The sequence below is a fragment of the Tachysurus fulvidraco genome, chromosome 7 (genome assembly GCF_022655615.1).
Source record: "Tachysurus fulvidraco isolate hzauxx_2018 chromosome 7, HZAU_PFXX_2.0, whole genome shotgun sequence".
NCBI classification, from domain to species: Eukaryota; Metazoa; Chordata; class Actinopteri; order Siluriformes; family Bagridae; genus Tachysurus; species Tachysurus fulvidraco.
The window spans coordinates 28166272-28188403 of record NC_062524.1 but is presented as its reverse complement, the minus strand read 5'-3'; the positions used below and the strand labels follow the sequence as shown (position 1 = coordinate 28188403).

The 22132-nt window shown below is 44.3% G+C and overlaps 2 protein-coding genes across 1 annotated transcript in view; both read right to left on the bottom strand.

Moving 5' to 3' along the window:
* The window catches only part of LOC113649943 (natural killer cell receptor 2B4-like), a 469259-nt gene that overhangs the window by 349950 nt on the left and 97177 nt on the right, over nt 1-22132 (bottom strand).
* Nucleotides 439-22132, bottom strand: part of LOC125145171 (signaling lymphocytic activation molecule-like) — a 63360-nt gene continuing 41666 nt past the window's right edge. Inside the window, exons 3-7 of the mRNA XM_047816066.1 lie at nt 6764-6861; nt 6347-6682; nt 5757-6044; nt 5324-5390; nt 439-592 (exon numbers count right to left, since the gene is read on the bottom strand). Of these exons, the coding sequence (XP_047672022.1) occupies nt 439-592; nt 5324-5390; nt 5757-6044; nt 6347-6682; nt 6764-6848 (930 nt within the window). The 5' untranslated portion in view covers nt 6849-6861. The remainder of the gene's footprint in view (nt 593-5323; nt 5391-5756; nt 6045-6346; nt 6683-6763; nt 6862-22132) is intronic.

The window sequence follows — 22132 nt, the reverse complement described above, 5'->3', positions numbered from 1 at the left end:
TTTCCTGCTCGACAATATTCACCTCTTCCTCCCATATTTCCCTCATTTTCCTCATTCATCAGCTCCTCAAAATACTCCTTCCATCTTCTCTGCACACTCTTCTCACCTGTTAGCACCTTTCCATCTCTATCTTTAATCACCCTCCCCTGTTATAAATCGTTTGCATCTCTATCTCACTAATCTGTACAAGTTTTTCTCTCCTTCTTCGTGTCTGACATGGCATACAACTCATCATACATTTTCTGTTTGGTCTTTGTCACATCGCTCTTCACCCTGTGCTGTGAGTCCTTGTAATCCTGTCTACTTTTATCAGTCCTTTCCACATTCCACTTCTTTTAGCCTCTTCCTCTGAATGCCTTCCTGTACAGTACTTTCTCGTTCCACCACCATGTTCCTTTATCTTCATTTCTCCTTCCAGATTACACACCTAGCACCCTCCTACCTGATCACTTCTGATGTAGTTTTCCAGTCATCTGGAAGTTCCTCCTGACCAGCCAAAGCCTGTATCAGTTTCAGTCTGAATTCCTTATATTCTTCCTTTTTCAACTTCCACCACTCGGTCTTCTTTTTTATCTTTCCTCTCCTCTTCTTCCTGACCACCAGAGACATCTTACACATCACCACCTGATGCTGTCTGGCTACACTCTCTCCTATCACCACTTTGCATCACTAATCTCTCTCAGATTTCCTTGTCTTTATAGAATATAGTCTACTTGCCTACTCCTACCTCCAATCTTATATGTAACTATATGTTCCTCTCTCTTCTGGAAATAAGTGTTAACTACAGCCATTTCCATCCGCTTATAAAAGACCACCACCATCTGCCCTTCTAGCTTCCTTTCCTTAACATCAAACCTGCCCAAAACCTCCTCATCACCTCTGTTCCCCTCACCAACATGCTTGCTGAAGTCTGCTACAGTCACTACTCTCTCCCATCTGGGAAACTATCCATCACCTCATCTAACTCACTCCAGAATCTCTTCTTCTCTTCTAACTCACAGCTTACTTGTGGAGCATAACCACTGACCACATTAAACATCACCCCTTCAATTTTTAACTTCAAACTGATAACCCTGCCTGTCACTCTTTAAACTCTGAAACATTCCTCACAAACTCATCCTTCAGGATCACTCCTCCTATCTCTTCATATCTACAGCATAATAAAACAGTTTATGTCCCCCTCCATACTACATGCTTTCCTCCCCTTCCACCAGGTCTCCTGCACTCACAGTAGATCCTCTCTCCATCATGTCTGCCAGCTCCTCTATCTTTCCCTGTCATTGTACCAACATTAAGTGTCCCTATTCTGAGACCGTTACTCCTTCCATTCCCCTAATCCCTCCTCTCCTTCCTCGACCAACAGTAGCTCAATTTCTGCCGGCACCCTGTAGGTCGACAGGGCCGGTGGCAATCGCTGTTCACCTGGGCCTCGACCAATCCAATATGGAATTCACATTGAAGACTTGCATGTTTAAGTTTGTCACCTTTTACACTGAATTCCCTTCTTGACTCAACCCTCTCTATTCATCCAGGCTGGGACTGGCACAGAAATCACTGGCTTGCAACCTGGTGGCTAAATTTGATTATTATTTATTTAAAGTTACATTTAATTACAGAGAATTTCATTTTCAACCATAAAACTGCTTGTTCCTGTTTTCACCTCCATTCTAGCATTTATAACACCCCCCCACCCCCCCCCCCCCCCCCCCCCCCCACCCCCACCCCAATCTTTCATGAGATGGTGGGACCAGTGGAGCAGTGCTGGTAGCCCTGAGGGTGTGAGGTGCAGTGCGAGGAGTGATGACGGCTTCAATGCCTCATGTGTTAATCTTTCTCCCACTCTTATTTTTTGCATTTTCAATGCCTTTCTGTCTCATTTGACATCCTCCGTACTTTGCACTGTGATCTCCCCACAGTTTGGGGTTTACTCTTTGTTTCCCATAATCCTGTTCTCCTCCACACCTTCACATTCCTGTTTCCCTCTACACACTGCTGCCACATGCCCAGACCTTTGACATTTAATGGTGGAGGTACATAGGGTCTGACCACATTGCTCATGTTCATACCTTTATCTCAAATGCCTTGATTGAGTATGCAGTCAGATAAGCCCCCCAAAGACAACAAACAGTAATGATTTTCAAGATTTTTTTGCTGTCCATGGAGTAACAAAACTGTAAAAGTAAAAAAATAAAGAACTCTAAACATACAGAATCAATAATAGGTTCACATAAACACAACAAGTGCTCTACAGAGAATTTCAGAAATAGATTATGCCATTCATGAACACAAAGAGAAATTAATAAAAAATATGAACAAATGCTATTTATGATGTATAAAATATTTTTAGTGTTTATTTAAAATATTTGCTGTAAATTAACAAAGTGAGTGTGTGTGTTAAGAGAATAGACAGGAATACAAGGAGTTACAGTGCAGAGTGAAGAGGGAGGTCTAAGTCCAAGCAGAAGGCATAATACGAGTTGTACACTAGGTTAGACACTAGAGAAGGAGAGAAGGACTTGTACAGGTTAGCTAGGCAGAGGGATCGAGATGGAAAGGATGTGCAGCAAGTTAGAATTATTAAGGATAGAGAAGAAAGGGTGCTCACAAGTGAGGAGAGTGTACAGAGGAGATGGAAGGAATACTTTGAGGAGCTGATGAATGAGGAAAATGAGAGGGGAAAAAAGAGTAGAATGGGTGAACTCTGTGGAACAGAAAGTAGATAAGATTAGAAAGGATGAAGTCAGGAAGGCTTTGAAGAGAATGAAAAGTGGAAAGGCAGTTGGTCCTGACAACATCCCGGTAGAGGTCTGGAAGTGTCTAGGAGTGGCAGCAGTGGAATTTTTAACTAGTTTGTTCAACAGGGTTTTAGAAAGTGAGAGGATGCCTGAGGAATGGCGAAGGAGTGTATAAGTGCCGATCTTTAAGTATAAGGGTGACATGCAGAGTATATAAAGACTGTAGGGGGATAAAGTTGATGAGCCATACAATGAAGCTGTGGAAAAGAGTAGTAGAAGATAGGTTAAGGAAGGTGGTGGACATTTGTGAGCAGCAGTATAGCTTTATGCCCAGAAAGAGCACAACAGATTAAATTTTTGCTCTGAGAATGGTGATGGAGAAGTAAAGGGATGGTCAGAGGGAGTGTCACTGTGTGTTTGTAGACTTGGAGAAAATGTATGACAGGGTGCCAAGAAAAGAGCTGTGGTACTGTATGAGGAAGTCAGGAGTAGTAGAGAAGTATGTCAGAGTGGTGCAGGACATGTATGAGAGGAGCAGGACAGTGGTGAGGTGTGCCGTAGGTCAGACAGAGGAGTTCAAAGTGGAGGTGGGACTGCATCAGGGATCGGCTCTGAGCCCCTTCCTGTTTGCTATAGTGATGGACCAGTTGTCAGAGGATGTCAGACAGGAGTCTCCTTGGACGATGATGTTTGCAGATGACATTGTGATCTGTAGTGAGAGCAGGGAGCAGGTGGAGGAAAACCTGTAGAGGTGGAGGTTTGCGCTGGAGAGAAGAGGAATGAAAGTCAGGCGTAGTAAGACTGAGTACATGTGTGTGTATGAAAGGGAGGGAAGTGGAACAGAAGAAGGTACAGGAGTTTAAGTACTTGGGGTCAACAATCCAGAGTAATGGAGAGAGTGGGAAAGAAGTAAAGAAGTGAGTACAGGCAGGTTGGAGTGGGTGGAGAAAGGTGTCAGGAGTTCTGTGTGATAGGAAAATATCAGCGAGAATCAAGGGGAAGGTGTACAGGACCGTGGTGAGACCGGCCATGCTGTACGGTTTAGAGACAGTGTCACTGAAGAAGAGACAGGAGTCAGAGCTAGAGGTAGCCGAGCTGAAGATGTTGAGGTTCTCTTTGGGAGTAACAAGATTGGACAGGATTAGGAATGAGTACATCAGAGGGACAGCTCATGTTGGACGTTTGGAGGACAAAGTTAGGGAGGACAGATTAAGATGGTTTGGACATATTCAGAGGAGGGAGAGTGAGTATATTGGTAAGAGAATGTTGGACATGGAGCTGCCAGGAAGGAGGCAAAGAGGAAGGCCAAAGAGGAGGTATATGGATGTAATTAATGAGGATATGAAGCTAGTGGATGCAAGTGTTAAGGATGCAGAAGATAGGGATAGGTGGAGAGAGATGATTCGCTGTGGCGACCCCTGAAGGAAAAAGGCGAAAGAAAAAGAAGAAGAACCTCATGCTGGAATTCTAAATAAATCAGAGTAATTCATATATAAGGACGTCTATGTGCTCCTACTGTAAGAGCTTTGTAGTGTTAATGTGTTCAGGTGATCGTGCTCATGTCATTTATACAGAAAAAAATAACCTGGGCAACGTGAGGGTTAAACACTAGAGGAACCAGACTAAATCAAGCTTATTGGTATTGCTGAATTATACAGGATTCATTCATGGTTCTCAGCAGTAATCAGTCAGTGTCTCCATGAACCTTCACAGGCAAATGTAATAAAAACAGAATGTAAAATATCAGCACACAATTAGTGTTGTGTGAAATAATGATTTTGACCACAAGGTGGAAGCAGCAATTTCTACAGAATTGCACGTTAGTTTGTAAAACATCATGAAGGCATAATATTATACTGTATATTTGAAACATATTACACAAGTCTGTAGAGAAAGTCTGGACACTTAACATTCATCACTAATGAGCAAGAACAAGACAGCAGAGGGAAGGAAAAACAACCTGAGGAAACGTGAGTGATAAACCTGAGAGGAACCAGACACAAAAAGTGCTCCTGTACCTTCATCATCAAGGTGTCCAGTTAAGAGGGCAAATCTGGCCATGCTCTCGGGGTGAGAGGGGCATAAACTCTGTCTCTGTTCATTCACAGCAGCACTGGCCAATTGTCTATGTCTATGAGCATGTGAAGATAAATTAAAGATAAAGTGAAGATAAAGTGAAGAAAGCTTTCCTTTGAGTGCGTCACTCTGACAGAGAATGAGAAGTGCAAAAACATAAAATATTTATCATATAGTGATGTGTTCTTCAACATCCGTTACTGTGGAGTTTTCTTCCTGTAACACAGCAATATCTGAATCAGGATGAGACTTTATCACTCCTGTAATTTTATACCAAATTATTTTCCCCACAACTTTACCTCTCTCTGCACTGTGAGTTTTAATATTCACATCACTGTGTCAGTTCCACAGGTTTTTCTGTAAATAAAGAAAAATTAATCAGATTAAATGTTACTGAACTGAACAAATATAAAAACTGAACTAAACACATGAACAGAAAGATTCATTACTTGCCTTTTGTTTTATTATTTTTCAGCCAAATCCCCAAAGTTATTAATATTATAATTAATAACACAAAAACTCCAGCAAATATCAGAGCAGGAAGCAGTAAAGGGAAAGAATCAAATTTATCTGTAAAGACTGAAATATAATCATAAATGTAAGCAATATATTATTTTAAAAAAAGAAAAACAATAGTACAGAAATTTTAATCAGTTACTTCATTAAGTTTGTAGTTGTTATAAAAATATAGATCATGTGTTGATGTATAACATAAAAGTCTATAACAGAGTTTATACAACACACACTAAGACCTGTGCTGAAGTAAACTACAGATCACTGAAGTACTGATGAAGTATTTACTATATCTGAACAATCTGAAGAGTAAAAACACTAAAGATTAAACCGGGAAAGTGTTTATTCACCTCTGTCTCACTCCATCATGAATATTCATTATTCTTTTCTTAACTACAGTAAAGTGATGAGAGTTTAGACTCACTGACGTACCTGAGACGTCACAGAGCTGTGTGATGATGAGAGAAGTTGTTTTATTGCTGACAGGGTTTGCAGACACACAGATGTAAGTGTTAGTGTCATGGTGTTGTATTTGAAGTGGGAGATTGAGGGGAACACTGAGATCTGTGTTATTGGTGATGGAGATTCTCTCATTCTCTCTGTACCAGGATAACTTCACATCTTCTCCATTCTCCACAGAACACAGGAGGAAACACGACTCTGTGGAAATCACACTTGGCTTTCCTCTTTCATTTATTATTACTGGAGTTGATACTGGAGCTAAAAACACAAACACATTAAATACTTTAGTCACATGAAGCAGAATGCATCTTTAATCATTAACAGAATTCCCACTCAATGTAGAAAATAATTTCCCAGGACTTCAGGATTATTTCTACACCCATGATGCCAGTAGAAAGCTGTGATGTAGCAGGGTTACTGTTTCACCCTGAAGATTATTTCCCTATAACAGCAGCACATCCCCAAGTGTTTTGTTACTTTAATAAAACAGAAATTTTGTTACAAAACACTGGAGACTCCTTCCATAAATCTCTTTACTTCACCAAATCACTTTTACTCACCATAAACACTGACAATAAAAGTCCTAGATGAGACACGTCCAGTGATGACGTGTAATAAATAAACTCCAGAATCAGTTCTGCTGATGTTCCTGATGGTTAAAGCTCCACTGATTCTGTCCAGCTGCAGTCGCTCTTTAAATCTCTCACTGATGTCTGTAACAGTTTCTCCTTTATACACATGACTGTTCAATATCTTTTCCTCTAGTTTTTCAGGTCCATAAAACCACTGAATACGAGCATGACTCTGAATCCCAGTTATCCCAGTATGGAGAGTTATAGTGGTTCCTTCCACTTCCTGCAGTGTGACCGTCTCGTCTCCAGCTTCACACAGTAAACCTGCATCACAGCTTCAGCTTCATCATTTCACTCACAAACTATACTGTGATGTGTGATTGTGAAGGAAAAACACAAACTTACAGCACAGCAGGAGAAGAAGAGTCCTGAGAGTCCTGATTTCTGCTACAATATTCACCAGGATTTGTCCCATTGCCCTGAACATCATCGTCACTAAAGAACTTTGGGCTCGATGAAGTTCATCAACATCACTTCTGTAGCTGCTGTTCACAACCAACATTACTGTTAGTTTAAAGTACAGCAGTGTTTCTTAATTATGGTCCTTAAATAAATGAAAAGTAAACACAACATTTATTATAAGAAAAGTTCTAACAGTTTTAACAGTTCTAACAGTCTCCAGATCAGTGAGAATAAATATGAAGGTTTAGTATTTATTCAGAGTCTGTAACACAAACCAAATAAAAGTTCCTGTGTTTCTGTGAAAAGTTAACGTGGTGTGAAACGTGATCTCTTTCTTCCTGAATTCTCTTTCTATATATTTACAGCTCCAGTGTGTTGTGTTTGCAGTAAAGGAGTAAACTTACAGCATAATAGGAGGAGAACAGACCGGAGAATCCACTTTCCTGCTAAAATGGTCACCATGTATTTAGTCCACAGTATCTTTTCTCAGACAAAACATTTTCCCGTCGTCCCGTCGAGTAGAGAAGAGCCATGATGAAGGTTTCACGGTTTTCCGACACTGTTAGTTTAGCGTCTTTACGCACATCCATTAGCGCAGAAGCTCCTCCTGTCTAAACATGTTTACTACAGTTTCCCCTCAGAGTTAAACACCTTTTAACTGTTTCATGGATTTAATGTTGATTCTGTTGTGTTATAATACAAAAGGACAAAACAATTATATATATATATATATATATATATATATATATATATATATATATATATATATATATATATATATATATAATATAACATTAATTATGTAAGTCTGTAATAGTCTATCAGTGTTAAATGTATAAATAAGTGTTTTGTAGTTAAAAGATAAGTGTTTTTCCCTCTAATTGGTCAACAATAACAGTTGACATAAATCCAGTGGACACATGCAGTGTGAACTCTACAGTATAAACTGCTTGTGTTATGTAGAAGAAGGTAAATGTTCAGAGCCTTCAGTGTCTCACATTTAGTCATCAGTCTGCATCATAAACTCCAGTTTACAGCAATCTTTTTTAAGCAATTGTGGTTGGAAGTCATTTGCATTTAAAATGAACTGGTTCTGGTTTTTTTTCCATTTGAATTTAAATCAGCTGTGAGAAATTATCCACATCAAAGATGTGAATTTTGCAGTATTACTAAAGATGAGATCAGTTCTGACTGGGATTGTTACAGGACTTTGTATTGTTTGTGTGTGTGTGTGTGTGTGTGTGTTAGATCAAACACTGATACACAATAACAGTACTAGTGAATCTCTGTTTTTATACTGATGACTGTGTTGTTCCTGAACTGAAGTGTAAACGACTCACATTCTCTAATAGAATTGTTCAGTAACAGGAAACATGAGCCGTAGCCAAAAACCTGGTCCATGTGGTTTACTGGTCATAAGGACTGGATTTTACAGAATTGTATAGAATGTCGTTGTAAAAAAGGTGGGAGATGAAGATTCTCACTAAACAAGTCTGTTCATGTGGAGCTGCAGTGTTTACAGAGACGCAGCATTTTCACTGTGGGGAATGAAACTGTTCTAGAAATTGAGGAAGAATCACAGAAGACAATCTTCATAAAAGCTTCAATCTAAGTTCTACAAAGTTTCTTGTTCATATTAAATTCTATATGAGAAAAGAGAAACCACATGGTCAAGCTTCAGACTCCATAATGGATGTCTGTAGGTTGTGGAGCTGAGGCAGATTATCACTTTATCTCATCTACTGTAGTGTAATGTGTATGGCATTTAGACACAAAGCCCAGAGTGTCAGGAAGAGCAGGTCAGGACAAGCTGAAAGCAGAAGATTGCTTTAACAACAGAGTCTTAACGTACCACAGGACATTCAGCTTTATATCTGACTGCACACAAAACTCCAGAGAAACTAACAACAGAGGACTAAAGAGTAACTTCATACTGTACTGTAGCTTTGATGATTCTCATTATACTGTACACAGACCAAAAAGAGTCACAAACCGCCAACGGACATGATGACACAAAGCATGCTGGGAACTACACAATAGTACTGAGTGTAACACAAAGACAGAGACAGTCCCAGACCTACGAGCATTTATCCAGACCTGAAGAGAAATAAGAAACAGTGAAATTTTATTAACAATTTTCTAAATAAATTTATTTACCGCTGAAATAAACCTGTAGAAACTCACAATGATTCACACGATGGAAAACTTAGTGGTTTTTTTTTTTTTTTTTTTTTTTTTTTTTTTTGGTTCATCTGTCATGCGCTTTAATAATATGTTTTGAGGGTGATGGGGAGGGTGAAGTCAGGGTTCCTCAGGGTGGGATGGCAAATGAGGGGTTCTTGAGATGGAGGAATGCTCGCTCGGGGTCACTCGTCCACTGCACCCAATCCAGTTGGCCCTTTATTTTCAAATCTGAAAGGTTGGAAGCTATAGAGAAGAGGTTAGGGACAAAGAGAAGTCATGAACCTGTTTCTTGATGGTGGGTCAGTGGTATCCTCTAATGGCCTTACTGTCTTTTCTTGGGGTCTCAACAACCCCAGCCAATGAAATATCTCAGATACTGTGCCTTCCACAGCCTCAGGTGGGATTTGCATAGGTTTGCAGTATGTACAGCCTTCTGGAGGGCTCCCAAGACCTTCCCCAGATCGAAGGGTGGTCTGAATGGTGGCTGACACCCCATGCAGGCCAAAAGGTAGAACCCATTACTGCCAATAGCCACCTGGCCACCCGGTTCAAACTCCCTTGACTGGGCAGGACGGTTGTAGGCTCTTTGTTAGGCTCAATGGGCCATTTCAAGATGTTTTTGATTACTGGACGATTTTCCAGGATGTGGCCTTCTGAAGTGGGTTCACCTCAGGGTAATGGGTGGCATAGTCAACAATCACCAGGATGTACTCCAGGCCCTGGGCTGACTTCGGTAGCAGAGCAACCGAAATGGCACAGGGATGATGATAAGGCTGTAGCGTCTGGTACAGGTCATTTTAGATTTCATGTCCCAGGCACCCTAAATTTCAACATCTACTCCTCAATCAACCTATGAGCAACCCAGTTTTACACACACACAACTGGCTCCAGAATGACTGGAGCCTACACAAAGACCAGATAACCCCATGCGGCTTCTCTGATTGAACTCATAGGGGCCCTCAACCAGAACACACACACACACACACACACACACACACACACACACACACACACACACACACACACACACACACACACAAACACACACACACACACACACACACACACTGAGACATTCCTTTACTAATAAAACCCGAAGATAAGATACTCTAAGGTTCTCATTCTTATAACCCTTTTGTAATGTGTTTCTTCTTTTAAGGAAGGCTTGCCTGACTTAAAATTATTTGCTCCTTACTTTCCTGACAAGGGTGTATTTTATTCATATGTCAGAAAACAACATTGTATTTAACATCAGTTATACTCTAATTACTGATCATGGCATGTGTATACCTGTTCTGATGCCATATGCCCCTTTAAGGTCTGATGTCAGAATGTATACGAAGCTATCGTTTTCTTTTTACTTCCCTAATGAAAGTGCATTTTGTTTTGTGTTCCATTTTTGTTTTTTTGCCTTTATAAGAACACAATATCATATTAACATCAGTTACACTTTGATTACTGATCTGTGTATGTAATGTACCGCTGCCTTTATACCGTCATTACCCTTCATGTTTAGTATCCAAATGACCACAAAATTATCGGTTACTCGTTTTTCAAACAATGGTGTATTTTATTTGAGCACGAAAGGTGCCATACCGTCTTAATACACCTTGGATAAAACTTTAAAGTCATCTAAAAGTTTGATAGCTAAACCACGCCCACAGACACCTGAAACAAAGGGAGTTTTTCCCTCCGAGATCTTGGCCGTAGTATTGGCCATCTCCCCAAAGATGGGTGGAGTTCGCGACCTATAAATTGTATTGTCACAAACACCACCAATCCGTGGTCAGACTTTCGGAACAGCTTGGAGACAACTCCATCTTCCTTCAAAGAAGTTCCAGCAAGCTTCACTTCCAAGAACGACAACTATTCTGATCTTCAGGAGAACTTGGAAGAACGTCTGACCCCACCCTAACTGACTCCATGGTGTTCTTCATTTTCCATAACAATTTATGAGCTAAGGTCTGGGAACAATGGTATTTTCCCTTCTACATATCAAGTTGTTATTACAAATGTGCTCAGACTGACTAGGCCTAACAGCCCCGAATCTGGTTGCAATAAACATCTTTGGCCTACAACATCACCTACATATGTCTTATGACAGCAATTGTAATATTTTGCAAGGCCTAATACTTTACTTTGGTTATAGTATTGTAAGGAATAATATTTTAATTATTTCTACTAAGATTTTTTTCCAACACCACCCTAACTGACTCTTCAGAGTTTCTCTGTTGCATCCGGACTCTTGTGCAGTAAGCCAATGCAAGTAACCGTTTCCTTTACCAACCAATTTAGATGCATATTTTAAGTATGAACCTTGTATTGTGTCTTGAGGTGAATTTAAGTTTCCGGTGATGATTTCCCAGTTAGGGTGTGATTAATTTTGAAGTTTAAGCTTGCCATTCCTTTCCTTCCTTTCTCTAATTTCTTCTTTCCAGTCTCTTCCTGCCTTTCCCCAATTTTAATTTCTTTTGTTTTATTTTATTTTCATCTTTGTTTTCCCTATTTCCTTTGTTTGTTTGTGTAGTTTTATGTTGTGTTTGTCTCATTCATTAAATGTCATATTTTTGTGCCACAAGTGATTGTCTCTGAGTATCGCTCACAAAAATTAAGGTACCTGCAACATCTGGTCTGAACTACATGCTCTATTAAGCTAATTTAATTTAAATTATGGTATAAAGTAAAAGGGGGAGTGAACCTTTTTTGGCCGGGAAGATACCTCCTTCATAGAATTAATAAAGGTTACACGGACTGTTCGCCGGACGAACAGACCAAATAAGTGTAATGTTAATTCCATTACCATTAATTTCAATTTTTAACTTAGGTTAAATATTTAGAGTCACGATAACGTGTTATAATTACTCATAAATATTTACCTTGCTTCGCGAGCCAAAATCGCCACATATAATAGTGGAGAATGCGGGCATGTTGTTCAAACTTTGCTTTGTGAGCTAATTCAGCGTCAATTTACTTATGTTGATTTTCTGTGCGCTTGTGGTGAGATAGGTCGCAACTCAGCTTAAGTGATAACTATTTGATTTTATTTCATTTTTTTCTTTTCATTTATGAGTCACAATTAATCAAAAAAAAAGAAAAGAGAAGAATTTAACTGCAGTCATAATATTAAAAATCCCTCGTAAAGACGAAGAAATCTCTTTACTGCACATTTTAATATTATCAAGATCAGCTGTGGGGACGTAGAAATCTCCCCATAGTTCGATTAAAGATTGATTTGAGCGTGTTCCTCTTATCATCTTTTAAGGCCTTGTATTTGTATCGCTGTTGAAGTCATTGCGTGTTCCAATTTCGTTCAACTAGACGATAGCACTCCTTTAGGGTTAACCATCAGAGTAGCTAACTGATGCGTGCCTAATGCAGATCCAATCATAAAGATACTACTGACCAGTTGTTGATTGATATGTAAAAGGAGTCCCAAACCTTGATCAAGTAACAAATAAGAACAGCGAAGAAACCCTGTTCTTTTGTTTATTTATTTATTTGGGGGGCAGTGAAGAAAACCTGACCCACCCACTGTGTGCTGTTGAGTGGCACAAACTGTTGACTATATATACTTCTATTTTATTTTTATTATTAAGTTTCATCCTCTCAATCTTACAATTTTATAGAGGTAGCGAATAAAGCCTGCTTCCTTAATTTGAACCAGTCGAAATAAGGTCGCATGACACGTAAGGTCGAGACCAATCTTACCCCAAACGTTATCAATCACACCCACTAGTGAAATGATTTAGGGCACCACACTTCCAGATAAACACCAGGGCATAGGTTGTTAAGTAACTAGTACCTTTACAAGCACCCCCACTTCTAACCCCTATATTCAGTGTGTGTGAACTAACTCTCTCCATCTCTCTCTGCCACCTGGTTTTTGTGGTTTGCCCCTTCAATTTTATTTCATTTTTATTTTTTGTATCTTCGTTTATTATTGTTTTGTTATTCTTATTTTTAATTTGTTTTATTGTTTCCCTTTTTATTATTATCAATTTTGGTTGTTTTTGTTTGGTCATGTTTTGTTTTATTACTATTAGAAGTAATTTTTTTTACTGAATTTCTATTTTGACGTTTTGTTATCTGCTTTTATTGGTTTTTATTATTATCGTTATTTGCATCTCTCTCTTTTCTCCCTTCTCATTTATTTTATTCCCACTTCCCCTCACTTATTTTAAATCAAACTTTAAACAGAGGGTGAAGCTAAATTTAAAATTCAGTTTCAGCTATTTAGTTTCAACTTTATGACTCTTCCCCTTCCAGGCCTCGTCCTGCTCTATCATCTTTGTGTTGTGAGTTGATCTGTCTATGTTCATTCTGTTTAGTTGAGGTGTAAGGTAAAGACCTAACTGGGAAATCATCACAGAAAAACTTAGCAAATTAAAGTAGCCAAATCTTTAGATTAGGCAAATTGAGTGGACAGCACATTCTCGCCTATTAGCGTAGGCCACCAATATTGTAAGAACTTGCATTGGCCCTTGTCTCAGTCTCTCTTTGCCAGTGAGCCAGCATGTCCAGACTCTCCAGCCATGAGACACACCGGGATCAACTAGAGACCTGGTTGAACGCCACGACGGGTACCCTTCTACCTGAAACTGCTGTTGATCTGCAACACCTGAGCCGGTAACAGCTGAATGACAACCTGTGTGCAGTGATGTCCCATAATCCTACACAGGACTATAGCCACAAGGAGCTGGCCAAGATCTTCGGATTACTGATCTACAACCTCATCACCCAGGCAAAAATGTATAGAGAAAAAAATTCTCGCCTGCAACAGGAATCGTTGTCATTCCAGATCCAAGCTGAGGAGGATCAGAGGAATCTGGCACAGGCTCACGACCAGCTAGATCCAGTCCAGGCAGAGACTCGGAGTCAACGAGAAATGGCAGATGAAGAGGACAAAGAACTGCAGGAGAAAGTAAAAGGCCTACAACAGGCCCTGACCGATCTCCACGCGGACCCAGCACGCAGAGAACAACAGGAAAAGGACACTCAGGAGGAACTCTGACAAGCCAAGGCCCTTTTGATAAGAGGAGAGACTGAACTTAAGGATAGAGTTGCCAAAGCTAAGGCATATGAAAGGCATCTACAAAGTGACCCTGAAAAGGAAATACCCAATGTGGAATTTCCCTTAACCAGTGGACTCAGACCCCCAAAACAAGAATCAACATTTCAAGAGGGGGGTGAGAAATCCCGACTCAAGAACTCCCCAGGGTGGGAGACTTTTCAAGAAACCCCGCTTTCCAGTCACAGTCTGGCCCCTAAGGAATTGGACAAACTGGCTAGAAACATCCCTACTTTCATGCCAGACCCTGCAGGAGGCTATGACATACATGCCTACCTACAAAACATTGACTATCATTTACAGACTGTAGCTAACGTTACTACACAAGACCAACTCTACCTCCTCAGGACCACCTCCAGCTGCAAGGTGCGGGGTGTCCTGGATCGGCAACCAGACAAGATCAAAAAGGACTACCAGAAGCTTCGAGACTTAGCCGAAAAGCCGATGCCAAGCAAAGGGGGGAGGCAAATTATCAACATCACCCCAGTCGACACAGCCCTCCAATCATTTTCCAGGCTGCCAATCCCAACCACCACAATTCACCCGCCTTTGATCATCATAATCTACCTACCAGCCAACCTTCACAACTGTTGGATGACGAAGTTCCCCTTCATCAGAAACTTCGGCACCCAAAAGGGGGGATATGTAGCGTCTGGTACAGGTCATTTTAGATTTCATGTCCCAGGCACCCTAAATTTCAACATCTACTCTTCAATCAACCTATGAGCAACCCAGTTTTACACACACACAACTGGCTCCAGAATGACTGGAGCCTACACAAAGACCAGATAACCCCATGCGGCTTCTCTGATTGAACTCATAGGGGCCCTCAACCAGAACACACACACACACACACACTCACACAATGAGACATTCCTTTACTAATAAAACCCGAAGATAAGATACTCTAAGGTTCTCATTCTTATAACCCTTTTGTAATGTGTTTCTTCTTTTAAGGAAGGCTTGCCTGACTTAAAATTATTTGCTCCTTACTTTCCTGACAAGGGTGTATTTTATTCATGTGTCAGAAAACAACATTGTATTTAACATTAGTTATACTCTAATTACTGATCATGGCATGTTAAGGTATACCTGTTCTAATGCTGTATGCCCCTTTAAGGTCTGATGTCAGAATGTATACGAAGCTATCGTTTTCTTTTTACTTCCCTAATGAAAGTGCATCTTGTTTTGTGTTCCATTTTTGTTTTTTTGCCTTTATAAGAACACAATATCGTATTAACATCAGTTACACTTTGATTACTGATCTGTGTATGTAATGTACCGCTGCCTTAATACCGTTATTACCCTTCATGTTTAGTATCCAAATGACAACAAAATTATCGGTTACTCGTTTTTCAAACAATGGTGTATTTTATTTGAGCACGAAAGGTGCCATACCGTCTTAATACACCTTAGATAAAACTTTAAAGTCATCTAAATTTGATAGATAAACCACGCCCACAGACACCTGAAACAAAGGGAGTTTTTCCCTCCAAAATCTTGGCCATAGTATTGGCCATTGTTGTAAAAAATCTTAGTAGAAATAATTGAAATATTATTCCTTACAATACTATAACTGTTATGTGAGACACAGAGGAGGAAGCCGGAGTGGAAGCAAACAGAGTTTATTGTGAAAACACGGAAGTAGAATAATCCGGTGGTGCGCAGAAAAGCGCGGCCCACAAAGATCCAGAGTAGCAAGGCAGTCTGTGTAATCCGGTGGTGCGCGGTGGAAGCGCGGCCCACAAAGTCCAGAGAGTAGGGGATGAAAGGCAGTCGGTGTACTAACCACGGGAGCGCGTGGGAGAAGCACGAAGCTGAACATGAACACGGGAGTGTCGAGAAATGTTCAGTGAAACCATGGATAATAACTGACGGTGAGTGGGAGTGAGAGAGGGGATTATATATGGTGGCTGATGAGAGTGAAATGAGAGTCAGGTGAGAGCAATCAGTAAGCAGGCGAGCCGCTCCGTGCGGGCGGGGCACGCACGGGAGCAGAGTAAGAGAGCTCCCTGACACCACCCCCTCCTCCAGGGGCGGCACCGGACGCCCTGACCCTGCGACGAGGACGACCCCTAGCCCTGGGCGCTGGGCGGCGTGGGTGGGCAGCATGGAACTCCTCCAGCAGACTTGGGTCCAGCACGTCCCGCCCATGACCGATCCTCCGAGCCGTAACCCTCCCAGTCTACCAGGTATTCGAGGCGACCCCCGCGCCTTCTGGAGTCAAGGACTTCCCGCACTGCGTAGACGCCAGGCTGAGCCACGACTTCCGGCTGGACGGGCGCCACGGGGTCACCTGGAGGGCGAGAGACAGGTGAGACACAAGGTTTAAGCAGGGACACGTGAAAAGTGGGGTGTATGCGATACCTGGACAGCAGCTCCAGCCGGTATGAAACGTCGCTGATCTGCCTGGAGATCCTGAAAGGCCCAATGAACCTGGGGCTAAGCTTGCGGCTCGGCAGCTTCATCTTCAGGTCCTTAGTGGAGAGCCACACTCTATCCCCGGGGCGGTACCGAGGAGACTCTAGACGCCGAGCGTCAGCGTGCCGGCGGGTGTTGCGGAGCGCCCGGCGCAGCCGGGTGTGTGCTGACTCCCAGATCCGGTGACTCTCCCGGTACCAGGCATCCACTGATGGTACGTCGCTAGGCTCGTCCGACCATGGGAACAGGGGCGGCTGGAACCCCAGCACGCATTGGAAAGGGGTGAGGCCTGTGGCGTCCTGGCGGAGTGAGTTCTGGGCATACTCTGCCCAGGGCAAGAAGCGAGCCCAATCCCCTTGATCCTGGCTGCAGTAAGTCCTTAAATACCGGCTCAGCTCCTGAATCTTACGTTCCGCCTGGCCGTTGGACTGCGGGTGGTACCCCGACGTCAGGTTGACCGACACCCCTAAGAGCTGGAAGAAAGCTCGCCAAACCCTAGACGTGAACTGGGGACCACGGTCCGAAACTATCTCCTCCGGGAGACCAAAGTTCCTGAAAACATTATGGAACAAGGCCTCGGCAGTTTCAAGGGCTGTGGGCAGGCCCTTCAGAGGCACCAAGCGGCAGGCCTTGGAGAAACGGTCCACCGCTACCAAGATGCATGTGTCACCTCCTGACCGCGGCAGGTCGGTCACGAAGTCTATCCCTAGGTGTGACCAGGGGCGCTGAGGTACGGGAAGCGGCATCAACTTGCCGACGGGCAGGTGGCGTGGTACCTTTGCCATGGCGCAGGTGGCGCACTCCTGGACATAACGGTTCACCTCCTCTGCCATCCTCAGCCACCAGTAACGCGCCTGAAGGAGCTGCACCGTCCTCTTCTTGCCCGTGTGTCCCGTACCTGGACCCTCGTGGACTGACTGAATTAATCCCAACGGCAGGCGGTGGGGACAAAGACACGTCCCTCGGGGCACCCTCCAGGGGCGGGCTCCTGGATGGAGGCAGCCCGAATCTCGCTGTCCACGTCCCAGACAATAGGCCCCACGACGATCGAAGGAGGAAGTATGGGGTCTGGATCGTTGGGTTCCTCAGGCCCGAAGACCCGGGACAGGGCGTCGGCCTTCCCGTTAAGCGCCCCCGCACTGTAGGTGACGTTGAACTGGAACCGAGTGAAGAAAAGGGCCCAGCAAGCCTGCCTGGGATTGAGTCTCCGGGCCTCCCGCAAGTACTGGAGATTCTTGTGGTCAGTGACCACGGTAAACTGGTGCTCCGCACCCTCTAACCAGTGCCTCCACTTCTCCAGGGCAAGTTTTATTGCCAGTAACTCACGGTTTCCGATGTCGTAGTTCTGTTCCGCCGCCGAGAGCTTGTGTGAGAAGAAGGCACATGGATGGAGCTGTGGTGGGGTGCCTGACCGCTGAGAGAGAGCGGCCCCCACTCCGGTCGAGGAGGTGTCTACCTCAACCACAAAAGGCTTCGGGGGGTCTGGATGACGTAACACGGGAGCGGAGCAGAAGCGCTGGTGGAGCACCTTGAATGCCCCCTGGGCCTCCTTGGTCCACTTCAGGGTCCGTGCCTTACCCCTGAGGAGAGAAGTGAGGGGGGAGGTGATCTGGTTGTACCCCTGGATGAACCGCCGATAAAAGTTGGCGAAGCCCAGGAAGCGTTGGAGCTCCTTAATCGTCTCCGGGACGGGCCAGTTCCTCACTGCTCTAACCTTTCTCTCATCCATCTGTATTCCCTGTGCACTGATGATGTAGCCCAGAAACTGTACCTCCTCACGGTGGAACTCACACTTGGAGAGGTTTAGGTAGAGTTGTTGGGAACGAAGTGCCCCTAGGACCTCACATATGTGGGTCTGGTGTTCCTCCAGGGTCTTGGAGTATATCAGGATGTCATCAATGTACACCATGACGAACCTCTGAAGGTAGGGTCGGAGCACCTCGTTCATAAATCCCTGGAACACTGCTGGAGCGATGGAAAGGCCGTACGGCATGACTCGATATTGGTAGTGTCCGGAGGGCGTGATAAAGGCTGTCTTCCACTCATCTCCCCTCCTGATGCGCACCAGGTTATACGCGCTCCGGAGATCGAGCTTGGTGAACACGCGTGCCTCCCTTAGGGCCTCAAGAGCTGCTGGAACAAGAGGGAGAGGATAAGGGAGAGGAGAGATCTGAGCGTTCAACTGTCGGTAGTCTATGCAGGGACGCAGGCCTCCGTCCTTCTTCCCCACAAAGAAAAAGCTCGAAGCTGCCGGGGAGGATGACTTTGTGATGAACCCCTGCTTAAGAGCCTGCTGGACATACTCCTCCATCGCTCGATGTTCTGGCGCGGAAAGGGGGTAGATTCGGCCCTTGGGCAGCTTAGCCCCGGGAAGCAGGTCGATGCCGCAGTCACCAGGCCGATGAGGGGGGAGACGAGTGGCCGCCTGAGGACAGAACACGTCCTTGAAGGCCTGGTACTCCTGGGGGATCTCTGCCTGCTTCGACGTCGTGGCTTCCTCTACCCTGGTGGCGCCTACCATAGCCTGGGGGACCCTTACGGGAAGCTGGGAGATGCAGTGCTCCAAGCAGTGGTTACTCCAACGCAGGACGTCGCAAGGGTCCCAGGAGCATGCAGGGGCGTGTTGGCTTAGCCAGGGCCTGCACAGGATCACGCTGACAGTAGAATCTTCGAGCACCATGAACCGGATCTCCTCCCGGTGGAACAGACCCACCTGTAGAGTAACTACCGGCGCACAGTACTTGACCCAGCCCCGACCCAGTGGGCGTCCCTGGATGGTCTGGACGGCTAAGTCCTGGGAACCCCTCTCACGGGGGAGCCGCAGGCTGGTGAGGCAGGCCTGCGAGATGAAGTTCCCTGCCAAGCCGGAGTCCACCAGAGCATCCACGGAAAGAGAGAGAGCGGGAGTTAGAAGTGTCACTGAGAGTGTAGACAGAGTAGATATGTCTCTCGGAAAATCTACTGTACTCACCGCTGCTCGGGCTGGGCGCGTGGGACATCTGGCAATGGAGTGACCTGGGTTACCACAATACAGGCATTTACCAGACGCCAGGCGGCTGTTCTTCTCTCTCCTGGACAGTCTCTGAGAGCCCAGCTGCATGGGTTCGGTGTCTGAGGCAGTAGTAGGGACTGGTGGAACCCCTGGGGTTGGTGACATGGGTTGGCACGCCGCCAGCCGCTGAGAAAGGCCAATGGACTTCTTAATGAAGTCCTCCAATCCAGTAGTGTCCTCAAATACCGCCATGGCTAATTTTATTTCTGGGGACAAACCCTGCCGATATACCCCCAGTAGCGCCGACTCGTTCCAGCCACTAGATGCCGCCAAGGTGCGGAAACGCAAGCTGTATGCAGTGATGTCATCAGTTCCCTGACGCAAGCTAAGCAGCTGGTCGGCTGTGGATAGGACCCTGGAAGCAGCGCTGAAAACCTCGACAAAGTGCGCAGTGAAATGGGCATACACATTTATCATCGGGCTGGCCGAGTCCCACAATGATTGAGCCCAAGCTAGCGCTCTCTCGGACAGGAGTGAGATGAGGAACGCTACCTTGGACCGCTCGGACGGAAAGCGCTGCGGTTGCATCTCCATGTAGAGGTTTACCTGGAGTAGAAAACCGCGACATGCAGAAGCATCTCCTGAAAAAGTTCCCGGGAGCGCCATGGGGCTGCCGGTGATAGCCGGGGGATCAGGACGAACCGCGGTGGAGGGAAAGGCGGCTCGAAGCGCGGTGACGAGATCCCGGACCGGGTCGGAGAAGGTGCTGGGTCGGCTCTCCATAATCAGGTAAGAGCGGAAAGGTCTCTACCTTAAACTTGTTAGCGGTCAGTTATTCTCTTATGCGAGACACAGAGGAGGAAGCCGGAGTGGAAGCAAACAGAGTTTATTGTGAAAACACGGAAGTAGAATAATCCGGTGGTGCGAGGAAAAGCGCGGCCCACAAAGATCCAGAATAGCAAGGCAGTCTGTGTAATCCGGTGGTGCGCGGTGGAAGCGTGGCCCACAAAGTCCAGAGAGTAGGGGATGAAAGGCAGTCGGTGTACTAACCACAGGAGCGCATGGGAGAAGCACGAAGCTGAACATGAACACGGGAGTGTCAAGAAATGTTCAGTGAAACTATGGATAATAACTGACGGTGAGTGGGAGTGAGAGAGGGGATTATATATGGTGGCTGATGAGAGTGAAATGAGAGTCAGGTGAGAGCAATCAGTAAGCAGGCGAGCCGCTCCGTGCGGGCGGGGCACGCACGGGAGCAGAGTCAGAGAGCTCCCTGACAATAACCAAAGTAAAGTATTAGGCCTTGCAAAATATTACAATTGCTGTCATAAGACATATGTAAGGTGATGTTGTAGGCCAAAGATGTTTACTGCAACCAGATTCGGGGCTGTCAGGCCTAGTCAGTCTGAGCACATTTGTAATAACAACTTGTTATGTAGAAGGGAAAAGACCATTGTTCCCAGACCTTAGCTCATAAATTGTTATGGAAAATGAAGAACACCATGGTTCTCAGACCTTGGTCCATAGCAATAACATGAATGAAAAAAACAGTGGTCCACAGACCTAGGCCCTGAAAAATAAGGGGAGGAAAATCCATAAATGGGCTTGTGGTGCTCATAAACTTGTTGTGCAGACTGAAGAAGGCCCAGGTGTTTAGTCTGAGGTCATGAAAAATAAGGGGAGGAAAATCCATAAATGGGCATATGGGTGAAAGGTAATTGGAAATAAGGGGAAATTGGGTCAGTGTATTTAGAAAACATAGGAGGTAATGCCGGTAAATAAGGTGATTTGACACCTGGGCTCCTAGGAGCGCCAGGGTATATATTGAGAAGATATCTGAGGTTTTTTGGTTCTTCGGGGGCGAAGGTGTGTGTGCGCGTGCTCGCACGCGGGCGCATGCCCGTGTCCGCGGGTCAAGGCGAGTGGTTTTTATTTTTGCAAGGACGTCGCGAAAGTTCTTGTTTTTCTTGGTTGATTTTGCATGACATGCTCTTTTTGGGGGTTTTCATTTGTTACTTTGAATTTGGCAATTTGTTACTTTTAATTTGGTAATTTGATACTTTGAATTTGGTAATTTGTTACTTTTAATTTGGCAATTTGATACTTTGAATTTGGCAATTTGATACTTTGAATTTGGCAAATTATAATTTGTTGGCTGTTTGACCACAATAAAGAAGTCATTCTCATCCAGGTCTGAGGAGTTTTCTCAGTATTTTTGTAGTAATTATAGAGTTAACAGTTAAGTTGAACTAAAACAGTCTTTAGTAACCAAAAAGTCTAAGTGTGGAGATCACCCTGTGATGTGTCGACTTGGAGACCGGCTCTGAGTTCCGACACCATCTCCCCAAAGATGGGTGGAGTTCGCAACCTTGAAATTGTCACAAACACCACCAATCCGTGGTCAGACTTTCGGAACAGCTTGGAGACGACTCCATCTTCCTTCAAAGAAGTTCCAGCAAGCTTCACTTCCAAGAACGACAACTATTCTGATCTTCAGGAGAACTTGGAAGAACGTCTGACCCCACTGTCGGAACTCAGAGCCGGTCTCCAAGTCGACACATCACAGGGTGATCTCTTCTCTTAGGCCTTTAGTTAAATTTCACTGTTAACTCTATAATTACTACAAAAATACTGAGAAAACTCCTCA